The sequence below is a fragment of the Fistularia commersonii genome, chromosome 9, assembly GCF_037954325.1.
Source record: "Fistularia commersonii isolate RoL2024-O1a breed Wild chromosome 9, RoL_Fcom_v1.0, whole genome shotgun sequence".
In the NCBI taxonomy this organism is placed as follows: domain Eukaryota; kingdom Metazoa; phylum Chordata; class Actinopteri; order Syngnathiformes; family Fistulariidae; genus Fistularia; species Fistularia commersonii.
This window is the reverse complement of record NC_141292.1, coordinates 4,563,063-4,586,386: the sequence shown is the minus strand read 5'-3', so window position 1 is coordinate 4,586,386 and position 23,324 is coordinate 4,563,063. Positions and strand designations below refer to the sequence as shown.

Genomic DNA, 23,324 nt, shown 5'->3' with positions numbered 1-23,324 from the left:
GAGTTATTCACTGCTAGAGAGCATTATTAGCACCTGTATTAGTTTATAGATTTGTTTATACTTTGTTTCACATCTTTCAGCAGGATAAATAAAATGAAGCAAATTGAGGTTTGAAAATGATACTCCTACAAATTTGATCTCCACTATTCACTTTTCACTAGTCACTTTTCATTTTTACGCTACACTTATTCATTAACCATTTCAAAACAACCCCCCACTTCAAAAAGGTTATTGATGGAATACTAAATATGAGATGTTGGTTGATATAAGCCAATGCAATGTCTTTTAACTTACTAACAAAAAACTGAGGCTTATACGAGATGGATCAATTTCCTTCTCCATGAAAGGTGTCACTGTGGACACAAGAATGCCATGTCCACATCTGGCAAGTCTTTGCAAATGACTTCGATCACAAATGCCCTTTATTTGAAGGTAGTGTTTTTAATTCATGGTTGGAAATGAGGCAAAACCATGAGACAACAGGTGAAAGTATTAAGTCCATAAATGCTGGAATTACACATTTAATTGGAAGTATTTCAGACATAATACGTATCAGCATAGCAGTGACATTAAAAAAGGAGGGTTCAATTCAAATGAAAACCAGAACTATAAAAGGCCTTTAGTATTGTATTGCACCACTAAAGCTAAATTAAAATATACTTAAAATTTAAAGGGTCAGGTAGAGTTCTGTAAAGGACATTACAAGCTCTAAACACTTTAAACATGCAGTCCTCCAGCTATTCAGAATCCTTATTTTAGCGTGTAAGGATTTTGATACACCACAAACAAAGGCAGCGGCTTATTAAGTATCCAAGATTTGATTAGTATCTTCACAACCAGGGCTGGGATCTATCGATTTTTAAAATCAAGTATCGTTTGGTCTAGAGACATCATTGGCTCTTTTTTTTTCTAATCTGTGCAAAGCCAAAACTGTAATATACAATTTCAGTTGACAAAGCAATCCCGCTCCTGTTTGACAATCTCCTTCGCCTCCGGGGCGTAATTAATTATGTTATACCCTAACAAGTTGTTTTGTATTGCTGACATGCTGTTCCATACTTAATCATATTATGTATCGCAAACATATTTCTGATTTGTGTAATATTCATTATCATTCTTATTCATATTTAATATATATAGATATATATATATAGCTGAGCCTTAGTTACGAACCCCTTCAATTAAATGGAACGACTAAGCACATGAAGCGATACAAGGAGTCTGCCTTGGTATTAATGCCGTATAACCTGCAGCAGAGCTTATCATCGATCACACCTTTCAATAGCGATGCTAACAAAAACAACAAAAATCATCTCCAGTGTACACTGTGTCTTTACTGGAAACAAACAGAGATTCGGAGAAAAAAGTTACACAGGAAATTCCAGGTTATGAAATATGACAGATTATACAGTGAATGCATCTATCTTTTTTATTGTGAGTCCCTATAAATGCAAACGGTGGTGGGAGTTCCCAGACAGTGGTTGAATTGAAAAAAAACAATGAAACTATCACAGTGCTCTCTCTCTCTCTCTCTCTCTCACAGCAAGTAATCATGGCTCAAATTCTCTGAGAAAGTAAAATACATCATCTTGAACAAAATGAAATCTCTCACAATGAGACGCCTTTGTGCCTTTTCCTGTCTGAAATGAGCTCGGGGAGAAATTAAAGGGGGCGAAAATAAAAGAAATGAAAAAAACAATTTGTTTTTTTCACACATTCTTTTCTTGTGAAAGATTTTCAGCAAGCGGCAAACGCACCATCGGCCTTGAAAATATTCAAGCGCGACGCTTGTGGACGGGACCGGCGACCGGCGTCTGACGCTTAAGACGGCATCCGGTCTGATGGGTTCGGTTTGTCAAACGCCGGGCCCGCCGTTAAAAGATAGTCAAAAAAGCTCAAGCACCGTTCGGCAAACCTGTAAGGCCGTGTCAAATGCCAAAGATTTCGAGTATGAAAAAGTCAAATATCCAAATGTTGCACATGTGTGGCTGAAAATATTCAATGATGCATTAATACAGGATTTACAAGATTGCATTTTACAAGATAACTCAATGACGCAAGTCTAACTGTTTGGCCTGCTGACATGTAGATACATGGGAGCACAACTTCAGGTCAGATTAGTAGTTTGTTATTAGAGGTTTCTTTTTCTGAATTAACCACAGGTTAGTTACAGTTGAGCTTTCTGCATTCATTTTTTTTTTTTTTTTTTTTAAAAAGACACTTATTTTGATACAATCCCAATACATTCTAATGGTTATAATATTAAGTAATACTTTAAAAACAAAAAAATTAGGGCGATAAAATCCTTCAACCCCACATCAGGCTTGTGAGTCTGCGCTAAGAGACATGCATAAAAGGCCAGTCGAGTGGATAAGACAGGACAGGACGCGTCACTCATTCACAAGTAAAAGCTTCTAAATAATGACAAAGAAAAACTTTATGCAACCAATCCTTTTGACACTGCATTAAAAAAATTGGCACACACTAATGAGGGGGGAAAAAAAATTGGTTAATAAGCCGACGACAAAATTATATCAAAACAAGAAAAAGGATAGGAGTGTGTAAATGTGGCTTGTTTGAAGGGTGTGAGATGCAAGCAGACACGAAGCGTAAAAGGTGAGGAAGCAGGCGACCCGTCCAACGTCCTCTTGTCTAAGATTCAGTCTTCTTTTTGTTTTTCTTCAGGAAGGAGGGAGTGCGGAATTTCTTTTTCTTTTTAGAGGGCGACTTGTTGGGCGAGTCCTCGCCTTCCTGGTCTCCGGCGTCGGCGGGTTCCTCGCCGTCCGGGGCGGCGGGGACGGCGGCGGGGACGGAAGCGGATTCGTCGGCGGGGAGCACCGGGAGCTCAGAGGGGTCGTCGGGCGTCAAATCTGGAAGGGTCTGTCTCAGGGTGGCTGCGTCGCTCTCATCCTTGTAGGTTTGCTCCGGTAAGGACTCTAATGGGGGGGTAAGAGGATACATATTATTGTTCTGAGAACAATGAGACTGCTCATGATGCTGCTGCTGTTCATCAACTGCTCGACAAACAGCAACACGTGGAGGACTCGCTCAATATAAATAAACACCTATTCGTGCAAAACCCGGCTTCTTGAGTGTCCGACCTCCACACCACCGATTTAAGGCCTCTACACACTCTGCGAGAAGCGGGAATATGCTAAGGACAAGCTTCTTTTCTGGGCTGTGCACACAGTCGGGCTACCACTTTCCGAGAATTAATGGCCATCTGCACGTCTTCATATGCCTTACTAGATGTCAGTCGTTCATTATCTTTCCAGCTTTGAGTCTCGTGAGGGGGTTGGAGCCTCCCAGTCGATCGCAGCGCCACCAATCACTCTCATCACATGTCTAGACAATTTAGGGACTCCGATGAAGCTCCTTCATTATTGTTGTTCTGCAGGACCTACACAGACACTCTGAATAACCGCACCAGGACTCTTCTTGCTGGGAAGAATGTTTGAAAGGATGATGTGTGTATATACAGGACTGTCTCAGAAAATTAGAATATTTTGTGATAAAGTTCTTTATCTTCTGTAATGCAATTACAAAAACAAAAATGTCATACATTCTGGATTCATTACAAAAAAACACTGAAATATTGCAAGCCTTTTATTATTTTAATATTGTTGATCATAGCTTACATTTTAAGAAAACTCAAAAACACTATCTCAAAATATTAGAATCTCATGAAAAAGTAATTTAGGTTTTTTTAATTGCATTACAGAAGATTAAGATCTAATTTTCTGAGACAGTCCTGATATGTATAAATACATATATATATATATATATATATATATATATATATATATATTCATTCATACTTCATCTCTTCATAGATTCTTCCTGAAAACTATCCATCAATGTACAATAGACACTGGACTGAAAATAACCTCTGCTCTTCCTGCATTAACCACGCCCACTTCGAATGTTTGACCGATCCGCGCGATACAAAAAAAATAATTGTCCCCTGATGACGTGCGGAGGACAAGCTGCGAGAAAAGGTTGGCGTTGTTTCCCTCTTGCAGAGCATGCAGAGGCCCTAAGTTCAAGACAATTCTGACGGCGAAAACAAATCTCTCACTGACTCGCTACTTTAACCGTTTTGACAAAAAACAATCCAATAGACTGCGAACACAGCAGCTGAACATCGTTTCTGGTTTACATTCCAAAACCGTAATTATTTATTCTATTTTACCTTCATTCAAAACAGGGAAATCTTAACCAGTGCAGTTCCCCTGCTCATTTCCACCCTGTGTAGAAACACATAAAAATTGTACTCGATAACCAAAGAAATCCCACTTTTTATGAGAAAGCATAAAAAGTAAAGCCGAGAAAGTAAACAAAACCAAAGATAAGTTTGCACTTTTTTTTTTTGTTATTAATATTATCATCATCACACACCAGCAGGACTCACTACTGCAGTGAGAAGGAATCAAGCAGTTGCTGGGGCTCCAGACACAAACTGTTTTACGTTCTACGTGATGCATTTTTTTTTTTCTTGTTTCAACAGCTGTTTGATTAAAAATTGCGATAAATATAATATGATGATGCGAATTTCTGAAGAAGATCGGGATGATGATGCAGGTTTAAGAGCTCTAATGCTCAGACAGCCCACAATGGAATCTAACTAGCACGTACAGTGGTCGTTTTTCTTAAGGGTGTTTTTAAATAACAAAGCGTGTTTTACGAAAAATAAATAGTCAAATTTTTAAAATAATCGCTTAAGCCATTTTTCAAGTTTTGCTGACACCCTCTTTGTTTAAGAATAGGCTCTGATTTGGCTCTACTGGATACGTTTGTTTATTGGAACTGTTGCTTTTGTTGTATAAACTTGTTTACAACATTTAACTTTTATTGGGCAAAAATGACATGATGAAAATTCTTTCTGCATTGTCTTTGAAACAAGATCAACGTCTTGCTGAGAAACCCTTGTATTTTTTTCTTTTGGTAAACGTACTAGTTTGTTGATATGAATTTCAAATAAATAAAACTCCCAGCAAAGCGTTAATCTTTTGTTTTTTTTGTAAAATGAGTAGTTAGTTGATTTTTTTTCAATTAAAATGAATAAATATTAATAAATAAATAAAATTCCCGGCAAAGTCTTTCTTTTTAATACATTTTTAAGTATCTGCCTTTGAATAATGGATACATGTGATTATTGGAACTGTTGCTTTTGCTGTATAAACTTGTTTACAACATTCAACTTTTATTGGGCAAAAATGACATGATGATAATTCTTTCTGCATTTTCTTCAAAACAAGATCAACGTCTTGCTGAGAAACCCTCGTATTTTTTTCTTTTGGTAAACGTACTAGTTTGTTGATATGAATTTCAAATAAATAAAACTCCCAGCAAAGCATTAATCTTTTGTTTTTTTTGTAAAATGAGTAGTTAGTTGAGTTTTTTAATTAAAATGAATATATATTAATAAATAAATAAAATTCCCAGCAAAGACTTTCTTTTTGTAAAATTATTAAGCAGCTGCTTTTTAATAATGAATAAATGAAATAAAATTCCCAGCAAAGTGTTAAGAAGCCACAGATAGCAGAGCTGAATTTAAGGGTCCCAAATAGCACAGGAACCGCCTCTTCAAGCCCCTGCCGTGCAGCCGGACGGGAGAACAACCGTGGCCGGGCTCGGCCTTCTCACGGCTCACATGCTACGCGGGTCCTCGTCAGACACCCGTCATCGGGACCTGACAAAACGGCGCGCACGAGAAAAAACCCAAAACAACTAAGCTCCGCACAGCCAAGCCACGGGCCTCGACCCTCTGAACCTGCGGCGAGTCTCAGCGAAGCGAACGGGGGAGGAGCGTCTCGAAAGCCACACTCAAATAAGAAGGTTTTCTCTACCTGGTAAAGGACTGCTCTGTGAAACAGAAAGACACCTGTCACATTTCTGACATGTTACCTGCTCACGTCAGGAAACATAAAGCAAAAAGTCACATTGCATCGCTAGGATGTGGATATGGGCCAGGGAGGTTAATTTGAAGGTGACCGTTGTCAGGGGAAGAAGAGAGGTTAGATAAGACTGGAGGGTTGAGAGGTTTCCCTCAGAATCGGTTCTTTGAGGAAGAAAAATATAGATACGGATCTTTGGTTTATTTTCCGATAATTCAAAAGAGTTTGTGGGGATGATTTGTCACGCCACTTATTAACAAGTGGTTTTCAATCATAAATACAAAAATAGCAAGAGAAAACTATGGCCTCTGGTCATGATATTCATTTTTCTCATGTATTTGGATATAAAAATCACTGTCAATTTTGCATTTTTTTTTTTTAAATCCTTGTTAGAATATATGAAAGAACAGAGTTACGAGTTGAAACCTCATCAACGCAGAAAGGTCAGAGTTCAGACCTACTAACAGACACACAAACCCAGGGCGGAGTTAGTTCGGACAGCGTTACGACTGAGGCCATGCAAAGAAAACACACAGATCCACAGAAGTGGAGGTGAGAGAGGGATCAGGGAGGTGGTAAGGCAGTTGGAACAGTACGTACTTACTATGGTAACAGGTACTCTTTTGTATTTCCATCTCCTGATTGTAATCGCAGCCACAAAGAAGAAAAAAAGCACAAGTAGAAACAAATGTCTATGCAGGTCAAACCACAGGCACAGTGTTAAATTAAAAAAAAAAAAGAGAAATAAAAATGTGAAAGAAAACCAGGAAGTAAATCAAAAAAAAAAAAAAAAAAAGAATGGTTCGCAACCATTCTTATTGGACTCCATCAAGATGAAAAATGGAAGTGAAAGGTAAAGGAGATACCATACAGAGAGAGACATGTTATTTATCATTTCAGATATTAGATGGCACCTCTGATCCGAGAGCCGACATCCAGGAGAACCTGATGTGGGACCTTCAAAAATCACACCAAATCAAGACAAGAGGTGTAATCTAATAGTAATAAAGACCAAGAGAGTATTGTTCTCCAATAAAAACTGCCATGTCAGTACCCAGAGAGTCAACCAAATTAAAATAATGCTTTTTTTTTATTTAAGGCATAACACTGGTAGGAATTTGAAGTTTGAAAAATGCCCTTGAATGATGTTGAGCGATGGCCGAATCAGTTCAGTTCTCCACCAATATTACCTTCACAAACAAAGCTTTTTTTTTTTTTTTTTTAAATCAGTAATTTTAATGACGTTAGAAAAGTTCATGCAGGGCAGAACTGTGCGATTTCAAGTCGGCATGGATCAACTTACCATACGCTAGATTTAACATTGAATTGGGGTCTTTAGAGGGCTTGAATTTCTCTTGATATCAAGTCAAACCTCTTGGCCTGTTATTACAGAACACGCAGCACAGCGACTGTAGTAAGTATTATTAAAAACACAACATTGTAGTCGGACCCCACGACAGACAGCCAGGTGGACAGGCAAGAGCTTCTGCATTCCTTCTCCGGAAAGAAAAAAAAAAAACCTTGCGAAATCCGACCCATGCCAATCGGGGCCGGGAGATCTCGGACCAACCTACCTTCCTCTGCTCTGACCGGGGTGCTGGGGGGTGTGGAGGTAGGTTTCTGACCCTTGGCCGCCGCCTCCTCCTCCTCCACCACCACCTCCTCCTGCTGCTGCTGCTGCTCCAGGGGTTCTGCTAGTTGATCTTGATCTGAATAGAAGCAGAAAGGAAGGTTGAGACACTTTTCAAGGTAGGTCGAGAAAACGCTGCACATTGAAATCTTGTTGTTATATTCCTAACGGCAGTTATGATTGCACTCCACGGAACAACGAATAAAGGGAAAACACACAATCAAAATCGGGGGGGGAGAGAAGGCTAGATTGGGTACAAGCTGTAAATCCTTTGGAAAGTAATCCCGGGTGACCCGAACTCCAAGCCAGATAAGTCAAAGCGACGGGTGGCGTTAAGGAGTTGGAGGCACAAGAGGAAAAGTGGACGGAAAAAAAAAAAAAAAAATCCAATCCGGGACTTGTTAGCACAAAAATAAAAAAAACAAAAACAAAAGAACACCATTATTCAAAGTCCACACAGGGTTGTGTTCTGATTGGATGACAGAGGAAAAGCACAACACTTAACTTGGAGGGGGAAAGAACCCTGAAATAAAGGGGACCAAATGAGTTTTTTTTTTTTTTTGGTTTGATTTTGTTTTGTTTTTCCTCTTGGAATCCTCCTCCTTTCTCCTCAGCTCCTCGTCCAATCAAACTGCAGAAACAAACAATCGGCCAGAGCTCATCTGATGCCTCTGGGAAGACATCAGAGGGGGAATTGGGATTGGAAAGAAAAAAAAAATAAAATAAAATCAAGCACAGAAACCGTTGATTAAACTTTGGGTAGGGAGGGACTTGCATGTGGTAGGACAATAAAAGCAGGCTCAGAATGCCCAGAGATAGTAGAGAACACAAGTAGGCGGGGAAAATCCCAGTATCTCAGTGGGCGGAGCAGGGGAGGAGGAAGCGGAAGGCCAAAATAGCGGCGGGATTCCGCTTCACCTGATGTACCTGGAGCCGGCGCCTTAGCTCTGCCTACCGCTGCCGGCTCCTTGCTGAGGGCTCGCAGCACAGCGCAGTGGAACTCCTTGTGTGGGGAATCCGGAGCGGAAAAAATCTCCTCTACGGTGGACAAAACATCCGCAACGATCTCGGCGGCGGCGGCGGCGGCCGCGTCCTCCGGAGCCGGCTCGGCGGCGCTGAGCGGGCTGAGGGAGGCGGAGCTCGGGGTAGTGAGGGTGGCGGCTGAGGGCGGGGCTTCCTCAACGCCGGGAGAGTCGCTTGCGGGGGGCAAAGCCGTGGCGACCGGGGCCTGACCCCTGTGCGCCCTTTCGGGGTTCGGAGACGATACGCTGGCGTCCGACCCCTCGCTACAACCGTCTTGCCTCTGCGCTGTGCGTCCGTGTGTTTGTGTGTATGGAGAAATAACGTCACTGTGCGGCAAACCTATACATCACGATTTTGCTGCATGGTTCAACAACTGTGGGGTTTTTTTTTTCTTCTCAGTGAAAATATTAGAAATGAATCTACAAATGCAAAACCAAGTTCTTCCTGCTTTGACAAACAGAGGATGGTCTCAGCACAAAACTAGATCTGATCCTGAATATGGTAAAGTCCATATGAATGTTTTAACCATTCCACAAATACAGCTACTTAATCATGGTAGTTTTAGAATCATGACCTTTTTTTTTTTTTTTTTTTTTTAAATCTCATACTAGTTTAACGAGAGTCTTTCTGTGAGTCACATGTTAAACTATAATTTACATTAGAATTAGCACATTCCTCCTTTACTTTTAAATGAGACATCTTTTGGTGGTAACGCTGTCGGTAAAACAAAGGGAGATGATATTTCAACGACAAAATAAAATCAAAGTTCAGACATTAATTGAGAAAATTGAAGACTTGTTCGGTGTTCACTTTAAAATGAAGCGGATAAAATGATTGTGAAACCCAAATCTGATACACCGGCTGGTCATCAAAAGTCAGATTGTGTGGTCCGGTTCCCGTGGTAACAGGTACAATATATTCATCGCATTCCCACGCATTTTAATTTCCTTTACCTTCGGTTCCTTTCTGTTTCTGCTCAACCTCTCGGCGGTACTCGGCCAGCTCCTGGTCGGTGAGTCTGGTGAAGGGGTTGGGACCTTGCTTGCTGACGATGACCTTGGGCTGGTACTCCTTCTCGATGATGGCCTTGGACGCCGTCACTAACTCCCCCTTCAGGACACAGAGCAGAGAGACGGCGGCGGCGGCGGGCGAAGAGTCATCAGTGCAATTCAGACAGGCGGCAGTGACACATGCTGTCAGACAAATTGTAATTATTTGGAGTGTGATTATCAGATGAGGAGATTTTTCTTTTTTTTTGAAAATGTGAGTTTAAATGCAGCGGAAGCAGAAATGTAAGACATGTTGTGTAAGAACGGAGCCCGGGGGTTAGATGCAACAGGCCGTCCAATGATGCAGACATGGCTACTTCTGGGAATTATTCCATATATTATATAGCAGGTGTACAGAAACTTTCCAAAGTTGGAGAAAAAAAAAAATTGAGACAGCGGCAGAGCATCACAAACAGAGACTGAATTCTTTATTCTTTAAACCATAAATACATTTAAAGGGGGCGTGGCTTGATCCACTGCAGCTGCCCACCATTATTTCTTTTAAAAATATTAACACTACAATTGTACCATGTGAATGTTAGCGCTACTGTTTATTATTATTAGTGTGAGATCTTTGTGTCTGTCCCCCCCCCCGTCTCTATCACACTCTTGCTTTCTATCGCTCTGTCATTCTCTCTTGCTCGCTCTTTTTCGACGGTCGCGGCTGAAGGACGCTTGCACTGAGCTCGGATCCGATGCCCGCCACCTTTACATCCCTGTTGCAGTATACTTCATTACAATGGAAGAAACGTTACGGCATTTTACTTCACGATTTGAAGACACCTGTGAATTTTGAATTTGCGGAAAAGTTGTCGGCATGTTTTTTTTTCCCAGATCAGCTTCACGAAGTCCATGAGATTAATGCATTTTGCTCCACACACTGTTGCGGAATGACTCCACCTGTAGGTTGAGGGGAACATTTGGCTTATGGTGTGAATAGCAGGTGAACAAGATCGGAGACTGGAGCTGTAAGTACCTTTCTAATTGATCTAGCAGGACTATAGGACCCCTCGGACACATCGAGGCCATCAATAGTGTCTGTACAGTCAGACAGAGGGGCGTCCTGCAATAGTAAACCCAGTGAGGGAAGGGGGGCAGAACCCAGCTCTTTAACACTCGCACATTCATGTTAGCAATCTATCAGGCAGGCACGCAGCCGTTCGCAAACATACCGGTTTCCACGCACGCAAAGGTGGAAAGAGTACTTTAAAAAAAACCCTAATTAACCAATAGGATTGCTCAATTTGTCATTTTAAACTGCTACACAATTAAGTGTACTGGTTTGAGTAGAGGATAGTGTGAAAGTAATATTATTTTCCCTCCGGAAAAGAAGTTCTGTAAGAACCTTGACCTATTTAAACAAAGTGTACCCTTGGAAAAATAAAAATAAAATAGCTACGCCAGTAAAACTGATACTTTCCACCTCTGCCGTTTTTCAGACAGACTCCCACGGGCACACAGACACACTAGAGGTGCATGCAAAGAGAGCTGTTTATCAAAAAAAAAGAAAAGAAAAATATATGTGGCAGTGAAAAGCAAGGCAGGACCATGCACTGCGAGGGCAAAACATCCACACAAGGGGGTGCTGTACTGCGTGTTTATGATATTTCAGGCTGATAAACACAGCAGCACACCTTGTCCTGGTCCTATAAAGACCACCATTTCTTTATATTCAAGGACCTTCTTCTCCTCAGGAGTTCTTAGCGATCTTTCCGGGTGGAAATACGCCAAATCGAAGGTAACCTTGCAATCATGCAAACTGCAGCGCATATGTTTCCCATCTTTTCTTTCCCCCCGTCGAAAACAGACAGAGGATGGTGAGTGCATGCATGTAATTAAAAAAAAAAAAAAAAAAAAAAAAAAAACATGGACTGGATTTTTTTTTTCCTGGTTGTCGAATGAGAAGAGCCCGCAAAAAAACGACAACGGAATAGCCTCGCTCGGAGGGGAACGGAAACTGGTACGGTAGAATACAAATCGGTGTATGAGCATGGACGCAGCCCGAGCCACCATGTTTCCAAGGGGCAGAGGAGGGTTTCCTCTCTACTCACCTGCCAGATTGACAATCTCTGCGGTCAAAGAATAATGTCACAGTTACCATGTCACCCTTGCTTTTTAACGCTCATTATTGCCGGTGAAGTTACTCCAGGACAAATTGATGGGGTCCAATTAGACTTGCAATTTTTTTTTTCCCCCCCGATTGGCTTCCGGGACAACTTCACCCACAAAATTCATACACACACACGCGCAGACTCTGCAGCAATTTGGTCTGAGGGGTTAATCTAGTCCGAGACTGAATAAATAATTTGAAAATGTGTGTGTGTGTGGGGGGGGGGATTATGGCGGAATATTATTAACGTGAGAAACATATTCTTCTTCGGATCAGGGTGGCTGCAGCAGCGGGGTTTTCACAAGACTTTCACAGACTGACCTGGTTGAAACTGCGTTCTACGACAGTGCCGACACACAGGACCTGAGACTGAGGCCCCGCCGTCTTAATATCCTGCAGATTCTGCTCCCGGATCTGCAAAGCATCGACAATCAGATGTAATGAAAGAATGAAAGCGCATCCTGTCCGAGAGACGGACCGCCGCGGGCAAATGTTGAGTACACATGACAGGAAGACAAAAAAAAAATGTAAAAAATCAAGAGGCATTAATGGAGCTGCGTTACCTTATTTCTCATTTCAAGGACTTCCTTGGGATTGGTGTTCAATGGGATGAACTGATTGGCTACAGCGGCCTGACGGATCCCGTCTTCTTTTGTCCACTGTAAACACCACACAAAGAACATTAATACGAATGAAGACGGATGATGTTGTGAAAACTCTGGCACAAAAAATAAATTAAAAAAAAAAAAAATCAAGACAAACACTATGCAGGCTACACAATACACAGAATCATGCTTAACTGAAAAGGACAAAGTGGGATGAATGTAAAAGAACAGAAGTAGAACTGGTGATGAGCAGTGTATTTATTTACAATAAAATATTTGTTCTTCTTGGTCTGTTTGGAGTGGCTAGTCGAATTTAGGCGTTTCAATATTTCAATATTGCAATTACATGATACAGTGACTCATTGTTTGTTATAGTGCTAAAATAATGGTATTACTGAGCTGCTTTTTGACTGTTTAACAATCGGTATTTCATTCATTCACTCGTCAATAGACTCATGTTGCTGCTGTAAGCATCTGTTTTCAGCTGATACTCTGTTTTCTTGCACAAGAGTGTTTATATTTTTATATTTTCTGATACTTTTGTACATCTTAACTTTTAATATTTTTTTTATTTAACTACCTGTGCTGCACTGTCCACTTTCTGCGTTGTGAACTGAACTTTCCCCATTGTGGGACGATAAAAGCCACATTCTATCTTATAATTTCAAACAAATTATAGCCATTTAACTCTAAATATTCATTAGCAACGAAAAAGGGTACGTACGATGAGAAATATTATTGATTTCTAGAGTATTGCTTTGGCTTTGGATGATTTCCCAACCGCATTTTGGATTAACCACCGGATTTTATTCTTGTGACCTATATTTCTAATTCTTCATACATGCAGTACACTACTGCACCACACGGGGAATCATCTGAAACTAACACGTTCAGAATGTCCGAAGATATGTCATCACCATTGACGAAATAAAACTTGAACACATGAAAATAAAGGCAAGAAAAATAAGGTCAACGCATCACGGAGTGAAGAGAAAAAGGTGAAGGAAGAAGGGGGGGGGGGGGTGAAGGGCGGTGGGCGTTGAGGGGGATGAGAAGGCAGGAGACAATGAGGCTGGCTTACGAAGCGAGAGTGGCAGTGAGGGGTGAGCTGGCATCACCAAAGTCATTTTTCCGGGCTGATACATGACAACAAGGACGACAGAGATAAGAGAGAAACACCCGCGGACACTCGCCCACGTTGGGACAAAGAGCCATTGTCGCAACGCTGAGAACGACGAAAGGAGTGTATCTTTCCTGCAGGAATGAAACCTTTCATTGCCCTTTTTTTTTTTTTTTTTTCTTTTTTAATTTTTTTTTTTTTTTTTTAATAAACACATTCCTCTTAATGTGGAAAAAACCCCAACTGCTTTTCACAAACAGATTTAGGGAACCTGGTAATGCTCAGCATGATTGAAAAGCAAAACAAGGCCGGACCCATTTCTCACACAAAAAAAAAAAAAAGCTGAATGAGCAGCAGGTGAATATATGTAAATATATATATATATATATAAATCAAACTTTTCAGCTTTCATGCACAAAACACTGAATTCTGTCTTTTTTTCAAAGCGTGAACTAATGGCACCATTAGTTTGTTTCGATCAAAGCTTGGCTGATTAGCTGCCGAACCGGGGCGGGGCGGAGGGGAGGGCTAGATGAGGAAGGGTTTCTGGATGGAGGTAGCTGGGTCGGGGGTTAGGCTGAATATGAGATGAACATGTAACATGATATACTCACTGAGAAAGAGTCTCACAACACTATATTTCCTACTTTTCCAACAGGAGATAATTGATTCAAGTCAGGTCAAATTTCAAGGTTTTTCTTTGATTCTTTTTTTTTTTCCCCCTCTTTTGAACAAACCCACTCATGCAGGTAAGAACCTAAAACTCTAAAAAAAACCAGCTCAAATATTAACCAAAAAAAAAAAAAAAGAACTAGAGAGCAGAAACAATAAAGACTGAAGCAAACAACTCGGGGAAAATAAACAAAGAGGATCAGGCTGCATCGCTCCTTTGCCAGGGTATATTTTCTTTTTGTTTCTCTATATTCAATCAGAAAAAGCAAATACTCTCAGTCAAACACATGCCATCACTCTCTTGTAAGCAATTCAAGTCTGACAGAAAAAAATCGGCTAAATCCTCAGCCCACGGGGACAAGAACGAGATTTTACTAGGCAAACCTTAAAAATCTCACTCGGTCATTGCTTTGAATGTATTTTCAATGATCCGTCACAAAGCAACAGAGTAAGCGGACAAAACAAAAAGAAAAAAATAAATAAATAAATAAAATAAAGGGACACACAGGGCGGTGAGCCTTAGTGTGGTTTAGCAGCGTCACTAGTTTTAGCCACATTCACCGGTCCGTGTGGGGACTCGCTCCGCACCCCTGCTGCTCGCTCCTTTGGGAAAAACATCAACACCGACAATGCATTTCACGACTAGACATGCAGTGGGGCATGCTGTGGGGAGCTGGACGGGCGTCGTGAGGACCTGGGAGGCCAGGATATCAAAAAATTGAGAGCATTAAAAAAAAAAAAAAAAAAAAAAAATCAGTTGAATCAGGATGCAAAGGTTGACCAATCAAAAAGCGCATTCTTAAGATTTCAGCTTTGTGCTGGATTTTTCCCTGAGCCGGCGCCGGGAAATCTCACGATGCAGACCACCTCCCCGTCAACAACAACAACAACAACACAGCTGTAAGATCTACTATTAACAATAAGGTAGGCACAGACCAAGCAGTTGGTTATACAGCTTGGCACGCAGACACCGGACGAGAGAGACTGCAGCAAGGGTTTGACGTGATCGTGTGTTATGTTCGTCCACACCTTAGGCTTCGACTTGGGGCTGCCGCCCTCGGGCCCATCCTCGTAGGGCTCGTCGGGCCGACCGCCGGCATTGAGCCAGCGGGTCTTGTCGCGCTGGCCGCGCTGGAAGCTGTGTTTGAGCGGGGAGCGAGCACCAGAGTCACTGTCCTCCCCGTATGAGTAGCCACCGTGGGCCGAGGGAGCGTTCTCCGCGTCACTGTACTTTTTACCTTTGTCTCGCAGCGCCGGACAGCGGTATGGATAGCCTGTCCGGTAGCCCTGATAAAGACAAAATAAAAAAAAAAAAGGAAAAAAAAACAAGTGAAATGAGACTGGTGGTTAGTGACATCCTAGGATGGAGAGCAGGGCAATATTCAGGTGCCCTTGCTGTTTCTTTATGAATATACAATAGCGATTTAGAAAAAGCAATAAATTAAAAAAAAAAAAAAATCTCATCAGATAAATGTCCGCATAAAATTAGCAGTATAATTCCTGACAGTGGCGAATGATATGGCCCCTCATTTAATCATTTTAAAAAAATTAAAATAAATAAACATTCCTGTCATTTTCTTGATTTTTTTTCCCCCCATCTCATTACCTGTGCATTCTTAGAGGTGTTGGACATTCTTGATATTTTTCCCTCTTTTTTTTTTTTTTTTTGTCATTTTCTTACATTACATTACATTACATTTGGCAGACGCTTTTATCCAAAGCGACTTACAATAGATCCAAAGCGACTTACAATAGAATATTGTAAGTGCCTACCTTATTCTAATACAATATTTTCTTGACAAAGAAACAATTTCTTGCAGGTTATTAAAATTACAAACGGCCATTGTGCCCACTATTTGGCAACGGATTAGTGGAAAGTATAAATCCACCGTGACAAAAACACTAATTATAAATAAAAAATACACCACTTCCCAGCGGTACAATGAAAATATTTTACTTTTTTCGTATAATTACCAAGTTGTCGAGCATTCTCATGAGAGCCTCAAACTCTTGCTCCCCGACTTGCCACTTGGGCTGCACAGAGGACCCGTCGCCAGCTGGCTCGGGGACATGTGAGCGCGACTTGTATTTCCCTGGGTCTAGCATCACCAGGTTGTCTGGTCCTCCAGCGCTGGCCAGTGTTCGCACCTGGAAGACAGATACGGAAAAAAATGAATTCACAGTAGGGATTTGTGAAAAATACATCAAAAACCCATCGATGTATAGACCAGGGGTCGGCAACCTTCGACATTTCAAGAGCCATTTGGACCCATTTCCCAAAAAAGAAAAAAATACCGGGAGCCGCAAAACCCTTTTCGAGATTTGAAAATGAGGATAACATTGTACATATCTTTTTTTTTTTCTCCTTTATGTTATGTATGAAAAAAAAAAACTGTAGTGGGTCACAATTATAAAATCAGTGCTACTGTGAAAATGAAATTCAATTTCAGCATGCGGTTTGAGCAAGAAATGGAAAAAAAAAGACTGGGTTGAATGTTTAGTTCAAATAAGATATTCAATGACTATGTGAGTCCTCCTCATATTTATGGAATAAAAGACAAGACTTCAATGATCCCCTTGCAGCAAACCAAAAATGTCGTCTGTGTCCTATCATCATTTTAATACATGTACTGGCGTGTGCTGTCAAATAAAAAAGAAATATTTCGCTGAACGCCGCAAAATCATGATATGCAAATTTAGTAGGCAATTAAAATATTCATACATTACATTACATTAATGTAATTACATTAATGTCATTTTTGCTCCTGAACCTCTGTGCAGTCTCCACACCTCAGGGCTTTAAAAGCTATATAAATGGCGTCACCCTTGGGTGGTGCAGAATTTGAGCAACAAGAAATAAAGGACATTTTATTTTTAATGTTCCAAGATCACCATAATCTTAAAATATCGAGTTTTGATAAAAATAATAAAAAAATAATTGAAATTTATTTAAATTACTGTATTTTACATACTATAAGGCTTATAAGGCGCACCTTCAACGAATGGCCTGTTTAAAAAAAAAAAAATCATATCTAAGGTGCACCGCATTATAAGCCGCATATAATAGAAGCTACAGTAGTGGCTGGGGTTGCGTGATGCATCCATTAAATGGAGCTGCGCTAAAGGGAATGTCAACAAAACATTCAGATAAGTCGGTGAAACTTTATTAATAGAATACAAACCGACGTTCTGACAACTGCGTTCACTCCCAAAACAGGTTTCAGAATTAGGTACCGTACGTACCGGTTCCTCTTACCAGTATTTGCGTCGCCTTCGTTGAAAACAATGTTTTTCCAGCTCCATTTGTCACAGTTCAAAGCGTTTCATAAAACGAAAGCACCAAGAAGGACCGCCTCTAAATTCATTGATGTTATGTTCGCGTGCTAGCGCTGTTGCCTTCATTGGAATAGTGACTGTAGAGACACTTCTACTTGCTTGCCCCTTTACCGTTTTTACCGCGGCTACTTCAGCGACGTGTACGCACACACGCACGAATGGAAATGAAAATCCACGCATTGCACAGTCATATATCCCAACATGCACCGCTCGCTACTTCTTCTACAGGAGAAAATGGAGTCAGCGTCTGCTTCCCGGAGTTGCCAGACCTCTTGCGGCTCAATATTGATCCATATATAAGGCGCACCGGATTATAGAGCGCACTGTTGGTTTTTGAGAAGATTTTTAGGTGCGCCTTTTAGTGCAGAAAATACGGTAAATATTCATTATTGTCTACAGGGAGTAAAAGCAGGATGGTAAAAGAGTTCTTGAGCTGTGCGTTGCTGGCCCCTGGTATAGACAAATAAAATCTAGTTAAGAAAAAAAATATATAAAGTCACTACCCACCTGGATCTCACAGGCAGTAACCAGGTTGTGGATGTAATAGAACGCTTCCTCCGCTGTTTCCCCTAACGAAACCAAGCCATGGTTTCTAAGAATAAGCACCTAGGGGTGTTGAAAAAAAAAAAGCAAAAATAAAAATCTATAGAACAGCGTGAATGAAAATATAGGGCCAAAACACACAAAAGGGAAAAAAAAAAAACTCACCTTGCTTTTTGGGCCCAGGTTGTTTTGTATGACTAACTTCTCCTCGTCATCCACCAGAATGCCTTGGTAGTCGTGGTACGCCACCTCTCCTAGGGACAAAGCTTCAGGCGAGATGGGCAGCAGGCCACACTTCATGGCTGACACCTGCAGCCAACAACATATATATTATATTTTAATGTGTACGTCTCCGCTGACGTGCATACATAGAAACTCACCAAGAAAGAGAAATGTCTGTATGTTTCCACCTAGCAGCGGAATGTACAGTGGAACCTCGGCTTTCGAATGTAATTTATTTTTGACTACGCTTGCTAACAAATCAATTTTTCCATTGAAATCAATGCAAATCCCATTGATCTGTTCTTCAGTCCCAAAAAATGCATACCGTATTATTTGAAAAATTCTGATGGGTTTACTTGTTGTTAGCATGTGTACTGAGCATTTCCTTCATTAAATCGGCATGCAAAATTAAAGCCTTCTTGCATGAGACCCTTGCTAACGCTATCTCCAGCAAGCTGTCTTTCATTAATCCGAACTCGCAATCACTTTTCTACTTCTTCTAAGACTTTAGCCACATCAGCTGTCTTCAGTGCATCTTTGTTCTTCAGGATTGTACAGATGCCTGACTTAGCCATGTAGTTGTACTTGGTGTGATCTGTAACAGGAACACCATTCTCACATTTAGCTAATATTTCCTTCTTCAGATCGACTAAACATCTTAACTTCTTAACTCCACTCTCACTGGCACTTTTAACTTTTGGGAGCCATAATAAGGGCTAACTAACTGGGAAAAAAAGCACAAAAAGTCGTTATTTCATGGGAACACAATGACGAACGATGTAAACAACACGCAGTACCACGCACAACTGCTGGTGCTGTACGCCAGTGTTTGTTTTTTTTGTGCGTTCGTAGGCTTGTTCGTAGGTCGATTTGTTCAGGATTCGGGGCATTCAAAAGCCGGGGTTCTACCGTATTTTATGAAAAGATCCTACATGTTTTTAATATCTGCACCCCAAGCGTGGACACAGCTTGATGTTTGGTTCCAATGAGGGTTTCAAGGTGGGATTTCTGGACATCCAATATCCAAATGTCGAAAAAGTAGTTGGTCACTAAACAGGATATTAAATGCCTTATGATGTTAACTTTACATTTGTTTAAAAGTAGCCTGATTATGTGTCTACCACCTTTAAAATATTCAATTGACGTCTTTTTTACATCCAATGAATTAGTAAAAAATACAAACACGAACAATGAAACATAATTGGAGCATCCAACTATTGCTATCTATACAGTACCGTTTTTTTACGACCATAAGGCGCACCTACTAAAAGTAATGTATTTAACACACATATAAGGCGCACCTGATTATAGGGCGTGGGTTTTATATACAATCCACGCCCACACTTTCCCCTTTAACGCTCTCATGGTGTCCTCCACCACGCCTTACGACAACAACACACACACACAAGCATACAAGTTTGCGTTTTTAAAAATAGAGCGGGACTAAAACTGAGTTTGGTATTCACATTTTTTTACCGGTAATCGTCATCAACCCATCGAAGTCCTCATCCTCTGTTTCTGATTTAAACGGCTGCGCTAAATCTCCACCAAACATGCCAGGTTTACTTTCCTTACTGTCAGAGTCACTTTCCGTGCCGCGCAGCTCCTCGGAAATAATGCCGGCTTTTGCAAAAGCTCGAAAAACAGTGCCAGCGGACACGTTAGCCCGAGCATCTACAATCCATTCGCAAATTGTGCCGTAACTCGCCCGGCGCTGCCTTCCACTTAGTGAAACCGTGGTCTCCAAGAAAACTTTTCGTACCCCATTGTGCGTATTGCTACCATGCTGGTCCCCTTCTTCTCCACAGTGTGACTCACCGGGATGTCGAAAGTGAGCGGCACCTCGTCCATGTTGGTTCTGGCTGGGCTGGATGTGTTTGTCGGCGATGTTTTTAGGGTTGTTAAAACAACGATATTCGGCATAACGCACAAACCCGTTCTTTTATATATATACTGCTCAAAAAAATAAAGGGAACACTTGAACAACACAATGTAACTCCAAGGCAATCACACTTCTGTGAAATCATAGTGTCCACTCAGGAAGCAACACAGATTCATTTTGACTTGTTTTAAGGACATTACATCAAAGTTGGATCAGCCTGGAGTTTGTTTTTACACTTTAATTTTGAGTGAGATTCTTATCCAGACCTCCATGGGTTGATACAATTGATTTCCATTGATTTTGCTGTCAGCACATTCAACTGTGTAAAGAGCAAAGTATGTCATAAGAATATTTCATTCATTTAGATCTAGGATGTGTTTTTTAAGTGTTCCCTTTATTTTTTTGAGCAGTGTATTATCAATACCCTCACTTCCCCCTCTAACGTTCTCATGGTGTTCTCTACTACGTCCACCTTACAACAACACACACAGGGCACACTGCACTATAGGGCGCGCCACACATTTTTTGAAGATTTTTGAAGAAAATCTAAGACTTTTATGTGCGCCTTATAGTCGTGAAAATACGGTCATTTTCAACACTGTATCGTGCTGGTTCAGACAAACTGCTCTTGCTGCAGTGATCACGGTTGTGTGTGCTTACCGCTGCACCCGCGGCCGTGTGTATGTGGACGATACACTTCACATCAGGTCTGGAAGCGTAGATGGCAGAGTGGAGGGTGAAGCCAGCCTGGTTGACACCGAGGTTGGTGCTGCCCCGGTCCACGATCTCACCTTGGAGATTCACCTTCACCTAGAAGGTGGCGCGTTCAGGGGAAAAGTAATTATCAATTATATTAAGTGATAGGTAAAGAGCAGGAGAGACGAGGAATAATAATGCAGAGAGGAGAGTGTGAAGGGCTGTGGCTGGAACAAATGTGCTTCTTACCAGACTGGATGCAGTGACTTCACTGTAGAGCAGCCCAAAGGGGACGATGAGGAAGCGCTCCTGGTCCGAGTTCACCCGGACCTGGCGGACCAGAGGACAGAGATCACATGGAAACTGGATCAAAATGAGCTCAACTGCACTGTAACATAGAATGTTGGCGGGTATTGAAAACGTTTTCCGAAAGGAAAGTTTCTCCCGGTGGTCTGGTCTGCGCCTTGTATGGCAGCTCTGAATGTAATCCAGCATAAAGCGATCTCACCGTGAGATGGTTGTAGATCAGCTGGGACCAGCTGAACAAGTCCGTCAGCCGATAGAAAGCGGCCAGCTTGCAGCGGAGCAGCTTCTCGCCCTTGTCGTAGGAAATGGAGTCCGAGCCTCGTAGATCGTTCACTGGAGTCACCATACCCAAACCTAGGAATTGAGTTATTTTTAGGAATATTGATGCAGAAAACTCAAATATACATTTGGATCTATTCATCTATTCTATCCAAATATACATTTGGATAATCCCCCCGCAGAGGTGGATGCTCAGAGTGTCTCTCCTCTGTCTGACAGGGATGGATACAAGGTTACATATCCCATCGATTCAAGTCAGATAAAAACATGTCCGGCTGTCTGGAAAGATTCGCTTAAAATATGACTGTTTCATGTTAAATAATTTCAAGATTACACTGAGGAACATTGTTTCTTTGAAATGCGCCTGACATTCAAACGGGCGCAGCAGCGCCCTCAGTTCTGGGGCAGTTTAAGGCTTGCAATATCTCGCCCTTTTCCTTGCACGTTTACGTCAAGATACCCATGCGTGATCGACATGCAACTCAGATCTCTATCCAGACATTACTTCAGGCCTGCAGTGAGTTTGTCACTTATACCACGGGAAAATGCGGCGCCGGGTTTGCGGAGTCGCGCCGTTATTCGAGCTTTCACTTACTCATGTTCAGCGCCGCCATCCCTCCCTGCGGCGCGGCGGGATACATGGAGGGCATACTGGTCGTCATGAAGTCGGCGATCTGCTGCAGCGCCAACAGGCTCGTGGGCGTCTTCCCCTTCTTCAGCTGGTCCTGGATCATCGTCTCCAGCTCGTCGCAGAACGCCTGCCGGCGGATGTTGCAGACGTGTGAGAGAGAAATAATGTTGTGATAGACCAAAAAAAGCACATTTATAGAAAGCCAACTACCAATCTCAGCATCCTGTAATGTCTTGAATGTTAGTATCGAACGAAGTTAACTAAAACATGAAATTGACTTTTGCAAATCAAAAAAAAAACGTATTTATACAGCGTATTTACAACAGACACTTTAACTATCATCTCTGTATTGTGGTGCAGTTGGACAAAGCAGATTTGCGCGGTTTAGGAAATTGTCAAAAAGAAAAATTAGCAATACATTACATTAATAATGACTTTTTAATTCCTCTTTCTTCAGCTGCAGGGAATCTTCAAATCTTTGCACGTAAGACCTTTAAACACTTTATAGCCTTGACTTTGACACTTTATAGTTTTATTTGTATTTCCTATTCTCCCCCCCTTTTTTCACTGTTCATACAATTTCCTACTATTATTTATTATTATTATGTTTTACTTGAAACTCTGGCACAACAATTTCCTTCGGGATAAATAAAGTTGTTCTTATTCTTATTCTTATTCTTATTAAGTGTGGAATGAATTACTTTATCTTTACTAAAGATAAACCCGATTTGGGTACTGAATCCCCCCCCCCCACCACCACCACCACCACCACTACCATATGATGAGGAAATGAGTAGCTTGTAACTTGTCATTCTCTCAACATAGTCCTGTCTTTAACAATGTAAAATGTGATTTAAAAGAAAAAAATGCGGGTCCAGTTTACGGGCTGTGCTTGTAAAATACGGCAGGCCTTCGACAATACCCGCCTTTGTGTTCGCAGGGTTGGACACTTTTATTGAGGAATCAACTGAATTTATCATGTGATGTTGTTAAGGTTGCTGTCTTTTTACTAAAGAAAGGTATTTAGGTCAGCTATTGCAGAACTACACTTTAGGTTAGGTCAGGTTTAATTACGGTCTCACAACTTAAGAGAGTGTGTTGTCTCTCCACTGACCGGGCTCTGGAGTATCATGGAGACCCTCTTTCTCTGCTCCATCATGTTAAAGTCCTGCCGCAGATCGGGCGCCATGTTCCTCTCCCTCTGGTACTCTGGGCTGCTTTCGTCCACGCGGTCGAAGTAACGCTCCTTGTGCGGGGCCGCGGTGGGAGGGTGGGCCGTCACCACGCCGGCACCCGAATCGCCGTTCATCCTGGCCTGGCCTC

General features: G+C 41.5%; 1 protein-coding gene across 15 annotated transcripts; it reads right to left on the bottom strand.

Moving 5' to 3' along the window:
• Window positions 1-421: 421 nt before the first annotated feature.
• Window positions 422-23,324, bottom strand: add1 (adducin 1 (alpha)). Of its 15 annotated transcripts, none has more exons than XM_086152072.1 (18): window positions 23,116-23,324; window positions 21,966-22,128; window positions 21,294-21,445; window positions 21,035-21,115; window positions 20,750-20,899; window positions 18,151-18,294; window positions 17,950-18,048; window positions 16,081-16,254; window positions 15,043-15,393; window positions 12,273-12,368; window positions 12,031-12,123; window positions 10,576-10,662; window positions 9,504-9,660; window positions 8,446-8,835; window positions 7,472-7,606; window positions 5,850-5,865; window positions 4,193-4,247; window positions 2,704-2,936 (listed from the first exon to the last, which is right to left on the bottom strand). In XM_086152072.1, exons 1-17 carry the CDS (start codon window positions 23,308-23,310, stop codon window positions 4,199-4,201), a joined length of 2,532 nt encoding a protein of 843 aa, XP_086008198.1. In that variant the 5' UTR covers window positions 23,311-23,324; the 3' UTR covers window positions 2,704-2,936; window positions 4,193-4,198. The 15 variants fall into 15 exon arrangements, 13 of the variants coding, with proteins under 13 accessions (XP_086008203.1, XP_086008205.1, XP_086008200.1 ...); XR_015106586.1 differs by lacking the exon at window positions 5,850-5,865 and adding an exon at window positions 6,498-6,535 and having other exon boundaries at window positions 2,901-2,936; XR_015106587.1 differs by lacking the exon at window positions 5,850-5,865 and adding an exon at window positions 6,502-6,535 and having other exon boundaries at window positions 2,919-2,936.

Bases quoted from the DNA above. Each gene is read 5' to 3' on its own strand.
- add1 (XM_086152068.1), bottom strand. From the start codon at position 23,310: ATGAACGGCGATTCGGGTGCCGGCGTGGTGACGGCCCACCCTCCCACC. The intron at 21,116-21,293 runs GTGAGATCGCTT...CTGGTCCGCCAG, and splicing joins TGATCTACAACCATCTCACG to GTCCGGGTGAACTCGGACCA. The intron at 2,937-7,471 runs GTAGGTTGGTCC...CCCCCCCATTAG, and splicing joins CCCGGTCAGAGCAGAGGAAG to AGTCCTTACCGGAGCAAACC.